The following is a 14,027-nucleotide window of genomic DNA, read 5'->3' on the forward strand; positions in this document are numbered from 1 at the left end:
ATCAGTTGGCTCAGTCTCCCTTCCTTAGCACTTCTAAAAATTTTCCCAAAAATTTTGACATACGATCATATTCGTGCCTTTTTATACTGAGAGAGGAAGAGACAATGTCAGTAGGAAAGAGGGGGAAAAGTAATAAATATTGGAAGATGGTAGACAATGGTTGTGGTATAGAAAGAGCAAAGGAAACAATGGTGGTATGAGAGAAAGAGAAGGACACTGTGGATTTCGAACGTTGTTGACAGTGACAGAACTGTGCTAGGAAAAGAGTTAAGGATACAGTGCCAGGATACAGGAGAAAAGAGGAGGAGGAAGTGGAAGAAAAAAATGGTTCAAATGGCTCTGAGCACTATGGGACTTAACATCTGAGGTCATTAGTCTCCTAGAACTTAGAACTACTTAAACCTAACCAACCTAAGGACATCACACACATCCATGCCCGAGGCAGGATTCGAACCTGCGACCTTAGCGGTCGCGCGGTTCCGAACTGAAGCGACTAGAACCGCTCGACCACACCGGCCGGCGAAAGTGGAAGAGATCTAAGGGGGTACCCAACGTGCACAGATTTTTCTGTACCCTAGTGACTGTACCGATGATACCACACTATCCAATGACAAACGAGTCATTTTAGCAAGCTATCGTGCCGTCACCCATCTGTCATTTTGGATGGTTGATCAGTGGTCTCCTTATTCACATCACTCACGGCCGTCGATGGTCTCCCGCATCGTGGATTGTCCAGTAGAGAGCAATCACCTTCTTTAAACCTCTGCAACCACCGCTGGATGCTGCTGCGATCCACTGTGTCCTCCCCATAAACAGGGAGCTACTTCCTGTGAATCGATGTGGCAGACTCATCGCCGGTCTTCTCTATCGCCGACCGTTGTCGTAACCTTACATCTACTTCACTGTCCATTATGGCTCACCTGTAAATAAAAGAAAATACTTTTATATACCAACTTATAGCTAAATGTTCCAAGAATGTTCACAAAAAATTTCATTCTCTTCCTGCAAAAAATAAAAAAATTAAAGACGACTGTGCAAAACTTTTTAAACGCCCTTTGTATATTTCGCTGACGATACTATCGTCCGCAGAGAAATGACATCATTGAACGATCGTTATATTGTCTCACTACCTTTGTATCATTTGTCATAACACCTTCGTGATACGCTTCTGACTGCGGCTATTGAAGCGATCCTATCCAGTTATTGCCTCAATGCTGCCTTTGCCCCCATTGGCTGAGAGTAACGTATCATTTGCCATAACACACAGAAAGAAGTGGGCAGTAACAAATGACAGCTCTCTTTAAATATGAATAAATGCAAGGTAATGGTTATAAGAAAAAGAATAGCAGCGCTATTGCATCCAATTTCAGCATTAGTAGACAATATATGCAGTACGAGAAATCAGGAGTTCAACTACCTACAGGTACTGAAACAAATCAGTGCTGAAGATTCAAAACTTGTGGCGGACTAGGACTCCAACCTGTTGCTTTGCTTCTCTAGAGCCGCTGCCTTAACCGCCTCGGCCATCCGAACACGCCTCCCGTCCAACCCAAATTCTCAACCTGAGACGCACAAGTAGCTCCCCCCCCCCCCCCAAAAAAAAAAAAAAAAAAAAAAAAAGAGAGAGAAAAATCCATTAGCCCTGCAGCTCGTAGCATTCACAAAGTCCCGTAGGGGTTGGGAAGACATGATGTATATGATGCATCAGCACTGAAAGTACCTAGAGCCGCCCACGTCGGATACACGTGGCTTAGCGAATGCTACGAGCAGTGGGCCTAATGGATGGGAGCGCTGCTTGGGCGTGACAGGTTGAGAATTTGGACTGGACGGGAGGCGTGTGCGGATGGCCGACAGAACAGACAGCACATATCAATATGAGCTACTATTTCAACGTTCGGAGGCCCTAAGAAGAAGGTACGACAGCAGACATCGAACGAATTAAGCGACTCGCTGATAGGATCGTAACAGGTCGCTATAACACATACAACATTGTAAACGAAATGATCGCAGAACTTAAATGGAAATTACTGGAAGGAAGAGATCGAAGTTCTCGAGAACTCTTAGAAAGAGGCCGTATTCGAGGGAGACTGTCACCATCAAAGAACTCTTGCAGAAAATATCAGAATTACATAAGAGAGATTAAGGCGCTTGCTAATTACGCAAATAGAGTTGGACAGAAAAACGTTATTGTTGCTACTAATTACCCTATCTCTTGCACAGTACAGTGTACAGGAGTTGGACAAAAACATGAAAAAATCGTGAGAAATGTGTGTTTCAGCATAAATAGATGTGCTAACCGTGTCTATAGACTGCGCTGTTGTATTTGACCATGAACGGCGCCTGTGTAACGCCCTCAGTACGTTGCAAGCGTCAGTCGTGGTCAGAACAATGATCTACGTAGTTGTGAGTGCATTAGGTCGGAGCTAAGTGAATTCGAACGTGGCAAATAGTTGGTTCTCGTATTGTGGGCGCTTTCGTAACCAAGGTAGCCGAAGTGTTTGGTCTTTCAAGAACCACCTTCTCGAAGACTTATACCACATAGAAGGGAAGCTCAAAAACGTCATCCGGTAAGTCACAACGCTGACGAAAGTGTGTGTTGAGTGATCGCAACAAATGGTCATTGAAGAGGATCGTGACGAAAAGTAAAAAGACAACAGATGCAAAAATTACGCAGAACTGAACGTCGCATTCGCGAGAACCCTGTCAGCACCATAAGCAGGGAAATACAGGTCGAGCTGGAATTCAGAAACTACTAATCAGTCATGCAAATACGCATAAAGAGGACAACGTGGTGCCGGGCTATGAACCACTGGAAGAATGTCAGTTGGTCCGAAGAGTCTTGTGGCACACTGTTTGCAAATTCTAGCCTAGTGTGCGTCCGAAGAGTTAAATACAGCTGGGGGTCAGTGATGATTTGAGCATCCATACCGTGGTATTCCATGGACCCCATGGTTACTCTGCAAGATAGCCTTATTTCCAAGCAGTATATGACCATTTTGGCTGATCCAGTGTATCCCATGTTACAGTGTTTCTTTCCCAATGACGATTCTGTGTTCCAAGACGGCAGTACACCTGTTCACGCATCTCGTGTCGTCCACGGCTGGTTTTGTGAGCGCGAGTGTGTGTTGCCGCATCTTCCCTGGCCACCGTCGTCACCAGTAGAGAAGGGTGCGTGATCGATATGGACCACCATCGTCGTTACGTGAAACTTGTCACTATTTAGCAGGAAGAATGATAAAAGTTTCCCCTGAAAAGTATACAGAATCTCTTTTTATCAATTCCAAGACAAATGCCATGGCAATGTCTTGTGTTTTTGGTGTTCCCGTTTTTTTTCCACCCCCTGTATATATGCAATTGATTGAGTGCGGTAGGGTCTCAGAAAGCTAGGGAAATTACTGCCAGGAAGTGAGTAGTGTATGTATGACGCGATTCCAGCGGCTCGTGCACTGCAATGTATTAGGCGACTGACCGCAGTTACCCAATCCCAGCTTCTGCAACAGAGTTTATGTATGGCGCACAGTCGTAATAGCACGCGGTGACGCAATGCCGGCCCTCAGCTCCATTGACTGCAAGGCGTGCGTGCTGTGCTGGCGAAACCGGCGCTGCCGCGTGGCTTTGCGTGGTGGATAAGGCAGCGATAACTGGAGGCGGCGAGACCCCCACACGTGGCCTCCACGCCGCGCACCTCGTAACGGCCACTGGGTTACAGACACGCCTAACTGAGGAGAACTATCGCCTCAAGAACGCAAAGTTATTTATGTGCCGTATGGCTTACTAGATACATGTGGCGGACAAACCTGTGATATAAGTGATAAGAAGAAAGACCTAAGAAAATGAAAAAATACTCGAACTTATCATCTCATCACCATCATGCTGAACTGGTCAGTGCTTGAATGACTGACGTTATTATTACCTGTGTGCTAGATCAACTATCGGCCGAGATTATTTGCTAAAACTGCTAGCAATTGGCAGTCAGATCCATCTCCTTCTTGTGCCATGGGGAATTCCTTCCATTATACAGGGGTGACAAAAAATGGAAACACCTAAAACAAGACGTATTACGATGCCTGGTATGGTGTAGTAAAACCTGTAGCATTCAAAACAGCTTTTCAGTCGCCTCGGAAGGATAAATACAGGTGCAGTATGGTTTTGAAGATAATCTTATACTATTCTTCTTGAAAAATAGTGACACGTTCAGGTAACTATGATAGAGTGTGACAGCAATCACGCACCCTTGTCTCCAAAGTAGAACACAAAGGCTCAATAATATTGAGACCTGGTGACTGTGGTGGAGATGCGACAATTCATTTTTGTGCTCACAAAAGTAGTATTAGACGATAGGAGTTGCGTGAACAGGGAACTTGTCTTGGAATACAGCATCACTATTCGGGAAAAAATATTGTAGAATGGAACTGACCTGATAAACCAAAATATTCTCATAATCCTTGTCATTGCAGAGTGTCATTGGGACCCATGCAATACCGCGATAAGCTTGAGCAAATCATCGCCGAACCCCCCGCTATGGTGCACTGTTGGTACGCAGACTTGGCCAGAATTTGGGAACGTGTACGTCAAGACTCACCCGACCGAATCACTTTCTTACACTTCTCCATAAATCACATTTTATGGGTTCGGCACCACGTTTTCTTGTTACGGGCGTTTCGTCGCTGATGAGTGGTACTGGAATTTCAGCTCGCCCTGCAATTTCTTGCTTGTGGAGACCCTTTGTGTTGTTTTGGTGCTGACAGGGTTCACGAAAGCTGAGCATATCGATACTGTTCGATAACTTGTCTAAGGTGGTCGGTACCTAACTGTGCTTTAAATCACTCAGAAGCTTGGAGTGAATTGGGAATTTGAAAAGTTCAGGTCCTCTAGTTCGTAAGTTGCTGAACGAAGAGCCGAGTTGTTAATTTATCACATGGTACAGGGAACAACGTGAAGTTCTTTTTTTTTTTTTTTAGATAAAATGCTACACATATTGCAAAACTTAGGTCCATCATTACAACCCAGAATCAAAGAAAGCAAACTTGCAGCCTAGAGTCCAGATTTGTCGATGTGCGACATCCCCATACTTGAAACTCTTAATAAAGCTCTTGGTGGAAAAGTCTTTACGACCAACGCAGGTGATAGGAAGTTACCGTCAGTCACGTCCTCATACTTGGTTTGAAAATGCGCCAAAAATTGGTCGGCCGATGGCTGAACGGTATCAGTAAAATGGGTGATTATGTAAAAGGATAACCACAATCAATTTAAATTAATTTTGAATCATAAAAATTATTACAAATGACTCGTTTATATTAGATCCCTCTGGGGTAGCTGCGGTGTGATTTGCTCCACAGTCGTAATGAGGAGATGGAAACGTGCCCCATTTGATAAGACAGTAAGGCCGCTTTCACACTATACGGTTTTGACCGTACGGCAAAAAGCCGTACGAGTTTTAGCCGTGCCTGTGTTGCTTTCACATTACACGGCTTTTTGACGTGACCAGTTGTTGGTGTCTATTCAGTTTGCTTAATGTGTGTATCAAGATGAACCGTAAACGAGTTGTTGCTTTGTGGTTGCTTCATCGTCGCCGCAAAAGAAAAGGTCGTCTTTTGTGGGTACACCCCATTAACCAGAGAAGAGACGAAGTGGGTTTATTTTATACACTCTTTGAAGATTTGAGGAACGACGGAAATAAATTCTTTAACTATTTCCGAATGTCTATTACCTCGTTTGACGAATTACATAGAAAACTAAAGGATGTGTTACAACGACAAAACACACAATTCCGCAATTGCATCCAACCTGTTCAAATGCTGGCTATCACGTTAAGGTAATTTAATACATAAAAACTAGTTCTGTTTATTTACTTATTTATTTGTGTTTTACATTTTTATTACGCTCAGATTATGAAGTAGAAAAGTCAATATCAATATCAGCAGTTGAAACCAAAGAGTTTGTAGCAGGACTGACTGTACTGTCACTTTGTGGCGACAGGCTCTCTGCAAAAACGTTGTAGAACTGCGTTGTTGATGGTGGGCCTTCATGGCTACTTGTGGAAGGCGAAGGGTATGGTGGTGGCACTTTATTAATTCGTTGATAAGAACTGCGACCTTGAGAAGTCTGTAATGGTTGTTCGAGAAAAGTAGTTGGGTTTGGTGCAGCTGGAGGAGGACGAATCTGATGCGTATGGTAAGAGGATATTGGAGCAGCATTTTCCATAGGTGAATAAGAATAAGCTTGAAATCTATTATTATAGGGCATGGGAGGTGTGTAATGGGTAAATGGAGGAGGTTGAGCTGTCAATATATTTCTCCTTTCATATATATTTTCTATAACTTTGAGGACTCCCATCTGAAACTGAAGATAATCCTGTTCATCAAATTTTTCCAGATGAGGCTTCAGACTAAGTAAAAATGACATTTTGCTGCAAGGTTTGTCTTCTTCCAGAGCTCGTAATATTTTCATTTCGATTGCATCAGGTTTTCTATGTTTTCTGTTTGTATGGCACTCGCTTTTGGATGTTTGTTGTGTGGGTGCTGTATCAAATGGCCCAGAAACATTCTCAGTATTTTCGACGGAGCCCTGCGTTTCTATATCTTCTTCCAGTCTGGCGGTGCGTTCCGATTGAAAACTGTCCTCCGTCTCTCGAGCATCATACAGCTTTTTTAGAAACTGCAGCTGATCAGAATATACATACTTTTTCATTTTCTTTGCTGCTGAGCCACTTTTTTTCGCAGCTTGAATTTTTATGTTTGACTTCACAAAGGAGTCTCGTAGATTGGTCCACCTCCGTATTACTTCTATACCTACATCAAAAGAAAACAAAACTGTATGAAAACATTTTAATTTTGTATAGAAAAAAGCAAAACTGTAACAAAAAATGTCCACTGCAAACTAAATGTCACTGATTTTTTTTCGTTTTGTTCAGGTATCTGGCAAGCGGTTGTTCCTTCACTGACTTACATTTCCAGTACAGAATTGGGATTTCTACAGCAAGTAAAGTGGTTAATGATGTATGCACAGCAATTTGGTCATCACTGCGGGAAGAATGTATACAAAGACCGACCAAAGAGGTATGGGAATCAATAGCGGCTGGATTTGAACGTACTGCTAATTTCCCCCACTGCTTAGGAGCGGTGGATGGAAAACATATCCGTCTTACTGCCCCATTTAATAGCGGATCAATGTACTTCAATTACAAAGAATACTTTTCTGTGGTTCTGATGGCTGTAGCGGATTCCAACTACAGGTTCATTTATGTCGACGTAGGAAGTTATGGCAAAGACTGTGACTCTTCAGTGTTCAGACGGTCCAGTTTATGGAAGTCAATAGAAAGTAATTCCCTGGAATTTCCAGACGTCCAATGTCTGCCTGGTACGGAAGGTCCAAAAGTACCCTACTTCTTCGTGGGAGACGCAGCATTTGGCCTACACACGCATTTGCTCCGGCCTTTTGGGGGAACAAACTTGACAGTTGAGAAACGTGTATTTAATTACCGTTTGTGCAGAGCAAGGAGGTATGTGGAATGTGCTTTTGGCATCCTCACCAATAAGTGGCGGTTGTTTCACCGACCTTTAAATGTTCATCCAGATTTTGCAGTAAAAATGGTTAAAGCTTGCATTGTTTTACACAATTTTGTACGTCAGAGAGATGGATTTATAATTGAAGACACCACATCCTTCACTGGTTTGGAAGACTTAGCCCAAGATGCCAACATAAGAGGAGGACTGACAGCCAACGCCATAAGGAACACTCTTTGTAAATATTTTATGACAAATGCTGGAAGCGTGTCATGGCAGATGTCAAAGATATAAATTAACAAGCCTTTTCCTTTTTGTAGATTGTTTGTGAAAGCCTGCGACTGTATAGTAAATAGTTTTCTTTATAAATAAATTACTGCTACCACTCACGTTTTTAATCGTTTTGTTTATATTTTGTACGACGCGTTTCGGGAAATAATTCCGATCTTCAAGTGCGTTTTTTTCTCTAAGTTTTCATTATGTGTAGTGTTTTTTTATTTGTGAGGTCTTGTGCGTGTTTCTCTTATAAATTACAGTAAAGAAAACAGAATGCAAGACCTGACACATAAAAAGACACCACACATGATGAAAACTTAGAGAAAAACGCACTTAAGGATGGGAATTATTTCCCGAAACGCGTCGTGCAAAATATAAACAAAACAAAAAAAACGTGACTGGTAGCAGTAATTTACTTATAAACAAACGATTTACTTTTAGAATAAAATTTATAACGTTAAATAAAAACTGTTTAAAACGTATTAAATGTAATATTAATATATTAAATAAATACTTACCAAACGCATTTTTATCTTTGTCTTCCATCTCATCAAAATCTTGCTTCAGTGCTACGCAAACTTCCCGCCAAGCATTCTTTGTAGCAATACGATCTCTATACGCATCTAGAGTTTTGTCCCACAGAACAGGTCTTACTTCCACCAAGGTTATCAAAAGTTCAGTATCAATTTCATCCATTCTTCTACACTTTTCAGTAAACAAGAATAAACACAAATGAATAAAACGACACTACAACGAACTAGTCGACGCCGTACGGCTCAAAACCGTCCAGTGTGAAAGCATGCACTTAGTCACGTAGGCCACTGTTGTCGAACTTGCCGTACGGCGACCGTCTGTTGTAGTGGCAAGACACGGCTGCAGCACGGCACGGCAGCGGCATTTTGCCGTCGCCGTATAATGTGAAAGGCGCCATACATTTCTTCACACCTACAGCCGTACGGCTTTTTGCCGTACGGTCAAAACCGTATAGTGTGAAAGCGGCGTAAGTGCGTGTGCTGTCCTAGGTTGCGATTCTTTTGTAGGGTGCTCCATATCTTGACGGTGTTTTATATAGGGAATATTCTTCTGCGTTGCTGCATCCCATTATCGAGATTATACATTATTGAAATGGAACCTTTCTATTACTGTCGTAGCCGCTTTGGTTGGCCATCTTATAGATCAGAAGGATTATGTTTGATATCTGAAAATTGATATCGTAATGTTTTTCATTTACCATGTGAAATCTTACATGAAATTCAACCTTCAACCCTTGTTCAGCGCGGGCGTCGCAATTGTCTCGCTGTAGTTTATGTTTTCTCTTATCCAAAATACACTACTGGCCATTAAAATTGCTACACCAAGAAGAAATGCAGATGATAAACGGTTATTCATTGGACAAATATATTATACTAGAACTGACATGTGATTACATTTTCACGCAATTTGGGTGCATAGATCCTGAGAAATCAGTACCCAGAACAACCAACTCTGGCCGTTATAACGGCCTTGATACGCCTGGTATTGAGTCACACAGAACTTGGATGGCGTGTACAGGTACAGCTGCCCATGTAGCTTCAACACGAAACCACAGTTCATCAAGAGTAGTGACTGCCGTATTGTGACGAGCCAGTGGCTTGGCCACAGTTGACCAGACGTTTCCAATTGGTGAGCGATCTGGAGAATGTGCTGGCCAGAGCAGCAGTCGAAAATTTTCTGTATCCAGAAAGTCCCGTACAGGACCTGCAACGTGCGGTCGTGCATTATCCTGCTGAAATGTAGGGTTTCGCAGGGATCGAATGAAGGGTAGAGCCACGGGTCGTAACACATCTGAAATGTAACGTCCACTGTTCAAAGTGCCGTCAGTGCGAAGAAGAAGTGACCGAGACGTGTAACCAATGGCACCCCATACCATCACGCCGGGTGATACGCCAGGATGGCGCTGACGAATACACGCTTCTAATGTGCGTTCACCGCGGTGTTGCCAAACGTGGATGCGACCATCATGATGCTGTAAACAGAACCTGGATTCATCCGAAAAAATGACGTTTTGCTATTCGTGCACCCAGGTTCGTCGTTGAGTACACCATCATCGGAGCTCCTGTATGTGATGCAGCGTCAAGGGTAACCACAGCCATGGTCTCCGTGTTGCTAGTCCATGCTGCTGCAAACGTCGTCGAACTGTTCGTGCAGATGGTTGTTGTCTTGCAAACGTCCCCATCTGTTGATTCAGGGATCGAGACGTAGCCACACGATCCGCTACAGCCATGCGGATAAGATGCCTGTCATCTCGACTGCTAGTGATACGAGGCCGTTGGGATCCAGCACGGCATTCCGTATTACCCTCCTGAACCCACCGATTGCATATTCTGCTAACAGTCATTGGATTTCGACCAACGCGAGCAGCAATGTCGCGATACGATAAACCGCAATCGCGATACGCTACAATCCGTCCTTTATCAAATTCGGAAACGTGATGGTACGCATTTGTCCTCGTTACACGAGGCATCACAACAACGTTTCACCAGGCAACGCCAGTTAACTGTTGTTTATGTATTAGAAATCGGTTGGAAACTTTCCTCATGTCAGCACGTTGTAGGTGTCGCCACCGGCGCCAACCTTGTGTGAATGCTCTGAGAAGCTAATCATTTTCATATCGCAGCATCTTCTTCCCGTCTGTTAAATTTCGCGTCTGTAGCGCGTCATCTTCGTGGTGTAGCAATTTTAATATCACCTTTAGAGATACTAACTTTCCTTTATTTTCTATGTTAGATTTATTTCGTTTAAAGAATTAAACGCTTTGATTTTTGTTATCGAATAGGAATGATCTTTTTCTTTCTGTAAACTCGGTCATCGCGATGATTTTATAATTTGGATCTAGTTCATAACAGGATCGGCTAGCGAAGGAGGCGGCTTGCTGAGAGGAATGGAAAACCAATTAATTGTGCACAGATCGAAAGCGACTGTGGATTTCGGCTTGCTCCGACTAATCTTGCCTAGGGACCAGCGTCGAATCCATCGCAAGTCTGAAGCGGATGAGCGCCAAAGTGCAGCAAAATGTGCAGCGGCATGATTTAAGAGCACTTGAAAATCGTGAGCACAACGGAAATCGGCAGTGGCTTTATTCGAACCTGCCGCCGAACCATGAATGTCCCTCATTTCTGTGGTCGACGAAAAATAAAAAAGAAATATATCTGGTAAGCCTAGACTCTTCAATTATTTCATCATGATTTTGCAAACAGCTGATATAACAGATGACTGGATTCTACGAACGCCTCGTACGCAATTTCCTTGGCGGGAATTCTACGCCTTTTTTAAACACTCATTGTGCATCTAGGCACTATGTCTCGGTAAATGCTGATTAACGAGCTACGTTCTAATCACATTCGCTCAAAATGGCGTAAAATTGTTTACATTTTAACATATCGTAGAGATAAACTACAAATAATCGTCTTGACCATGTAAAGGAGATCATGTCCTTAACTGAAACCGAGGAATAGTGGATCTGATTCGCTTTTCAACCTTGAGTAACCCTGGAATCAGCTTTAGTCAGGAACGACACAGAAGCATAATTAGCACGCAAATATTGACATATTGAGGATGTTACGAGGGTCGTTCCGAAAGTAATGTCTCCCATATTTTTGTGGTGACTCTGGATGCCCGCGCCAGATATCGTTGGTGTAGTGCTTTCCTTTGCACGTGGATCCGTTGTTCTGCTGTGGTTGGCGCACACGGCATTTTCACGATGGTGAAAATGGTGTGCATGACAAGCCACGGCCCGATCGATCCTGCAAAACTGTCATCCCTCGCAATGAAGAGCGTCTAGATCAACTCATCCGTCCTGATCGGCAGATAACGGCCAGGGAATTGTTTACAAATCTGAATGTCGTCTGCAGTGACTTGCAAACAATGTTGGAACATTTTGATTATTGCAAAGTCTGTGCGAGATGGGTCCCGCGGATGCTTACAGGAGAACTAGAAACTCATCGAATGGAAATTTGTTGGGATCTGCTGGATTAATAGGAAGCTGAAGATGATAATCTTCTGAATAGCATTGTCATCGGAGATGAGACGTGGCGCCTCAACTACGAGTCGGAATTCAAAAGACAGTCCATGGAATGGCGACGTATGAATTCTCCAGCAAAAAAGAAATTCAAGACACAGCCATCTGGACGCAAAGTGATGTGCACAGTCTTTTGGGATAGCCAGGGTGCGATTCTACTGGATGTCCTGGAGCCTGGAGAAACTGTCAACTCAGCACGCAACAAGACGACACTCGCTAAGCTGAAAGCCCTAATTTCGAGGGTAAGGCCAGAGAAGAAGACCAATTTTCACCTGCGACATGATAATGCCGGACCCCACACCAGTTTCGCGACCGTGTAACTCATTAGAAAATTCGCCTGGACTATCTTACCACACCCACCGTACATCCCGATGTAGCGCCTTGACTTCCATCTCTTTGCACCTCTGAAAGATGGACTACATGGCGAACATTTTTCAAGACTCGGATCCTGTTTTCAAAGCTGTAAGGAAGGGGTTGGCCTCAGCTGGTTCCAGCTTTTACAAGCGCGACGTGCAGGCTGTGGTTCATCGTTGGCAAGAGTGCATAACGAGTGGTGACTATGTGGGGAAAATGACATCTGTAGCCGAAATATTGCTCTATTTAGCTGTGCTGTTGTTGTTGTAGCCGCTGTAGTTTCCATGGGAGAATAGAAGGCATTGCTTTCAGAACTACCCTCGTAGTAACCAAAGAAGAAATGACATGACTGTCAGATCATAGTTATGAAAAAGGAAAAAGAGAAGGAAGAAGTTCACTGTTTTTGTAGTTGGGAGGGAAGTGTAAGATTTACTTTACAAATCGGGTTTCGTCACAAAACGTAGTCCACCATTGGCAGGAAACTCTCGCGGTGTCAAGAGGAAGGAGTCAAGCGAGTAATTCGCCATTTACATCTCTTTCCCTCTCCCTCTCCCTCTCCCTCTCCCTCTCCCTCTCCCTCTCTCTCTCTCTCTCTCTCTTGAGTGTGTGTGGTTCTTTCTCTTTCGCCTTCAGCTTTCCTCTCTCTCTCTACTCACTCGCTCCACTCATGTCTACACACACACACACACACACACACACACACACACACACACACACACACGCCCGCGCTGCTATTATGCTACCCGTTTTGTACCACAAGCTGTACAGGGTGATTTTGCTAAATGGGGATTAACTGCAGGAAAATGATCCCTGAGGAGGATAAGAAGCAAAAAACGTCAAATGGCCATACGGCCGGAAATGCGTTCTAAGAGCGGTACGCCCACTTGAAGTTGACCCCGGTATCAGCACCAGGCAGGTGGCCGCCAGCTTAAGTTCGATTCCAGAGGCCCTCTGCTCCTTTTGATGCTATTTTGTTTTTCCTAGTCCGTACTGATGTTACGTGAAACGCACGTTCACTCAGCGCTTCAGACAGGCAGTGCCTCGCTGAAGAATTCCAACACCAAGAAATAGTGTTCCAAAGCAATGCGTTGTCAGACCGTCAGATTGGGCGTGCGTTGCAATCAAAAGCGACAACGCTTGAGATTGAGGTAGAAACTGAATCATAAAAATAGAAGCAAAGAATCGCTTATGTACCTTACACGGGCCCAATATCCGGGAACAACGTGGAGTGCTAAGGAAACATGGCATCCAATGTATTTACTCCCTTCAAAAAGGACTACGAAATGTTAAAGACGATCTATGTCTCCCAAAGCCGGGTGTGTGTGTAGCGTTCCATGCGAATGTGGCACGTGGGGCTGACTATTAGAACATTTGGAAAAAAATAATTTTTTTTGCTGACAGCTCTACAATTTGTTTATTCACTACCGGCTTTGGTACTGGTTGCTATCTTCACATGAGATAAAACTGTACCTCAGTTATTGGACAAAACACATCCCTGCCAAATACAGCAGCATCAAGTATAAAACGTGACGAATTGTCAATTGATGTTGCCATATTTGGCAGAGATGTATTTTTGACTAGTTGATGTACATTATTATCTCCCGTGAAAATGGTAGCCTGTGCCGAAACCGGTAGAGTAAAAAAACTGTACAGTTGTTGGCCCAAAAAATGATTTTTTCCAAATATTTATCGGCTGTATGTAACCACTTAAAGAAAGCTTTTCTATAAGAACAAACGAGGAGAGCTGCAAGTAACATCAGTAGCACACATGTCTGAAACAATCAGTTGACAAATGTAATCATGAAGTGAAGTACGATGAGATTAGTCTCATGGTA

The 14,027-nt window shown here is 43.5% G+C and overlaps 2 protein-coding genes across 2 annotated transcripts in view; one reads left to right on the plus strand and one right to left on the minus strand.

The window, feature by feature from the left end:
* The window catches only part of LOC126195328 (RNA-binding protein fusilli), a 1,033,937-nt gene that overhangs the window by 212,114 nt on the left and 807,796 nt on the right, over positions 1–14,027 (plus strand). The window lies entirely within an intron of this gene.
* On the minus strand, positions 5,890–8,477 carry LOC126195524 (uncharacterized). The gene is made up of 2 exons (XM_049934151.1): positions 8,300–8,477; positions 5,890–6,791 (listed from the first exon to the last, which is right to left on the minus strand). The coding sequence occupies exons 1-2, from the start codon at positions 8,475–8,477 to the stop codon at positions 5,890–5,892; spliced, it is 1,080 nt and encodes a 359-aa protein (XP_049790108.1).

The sequence above is a fragment of the Schistocerca nitens genome, chromosome 7, assembly GCF_023898315.1.
Source record: "Schistocerca nitens isolate TAMUIC-IGC-003100 chromosome 7, iqSchNite1.1, whole genome shotgun sequence".
Classification (NCBI taxonomy): domain Eukaryota; kingdom Metazoa; phylum Arthropoda; class Insecta; order Orthoptera; family Acrididae; genus Schistocerca; species Schistocerca nitens.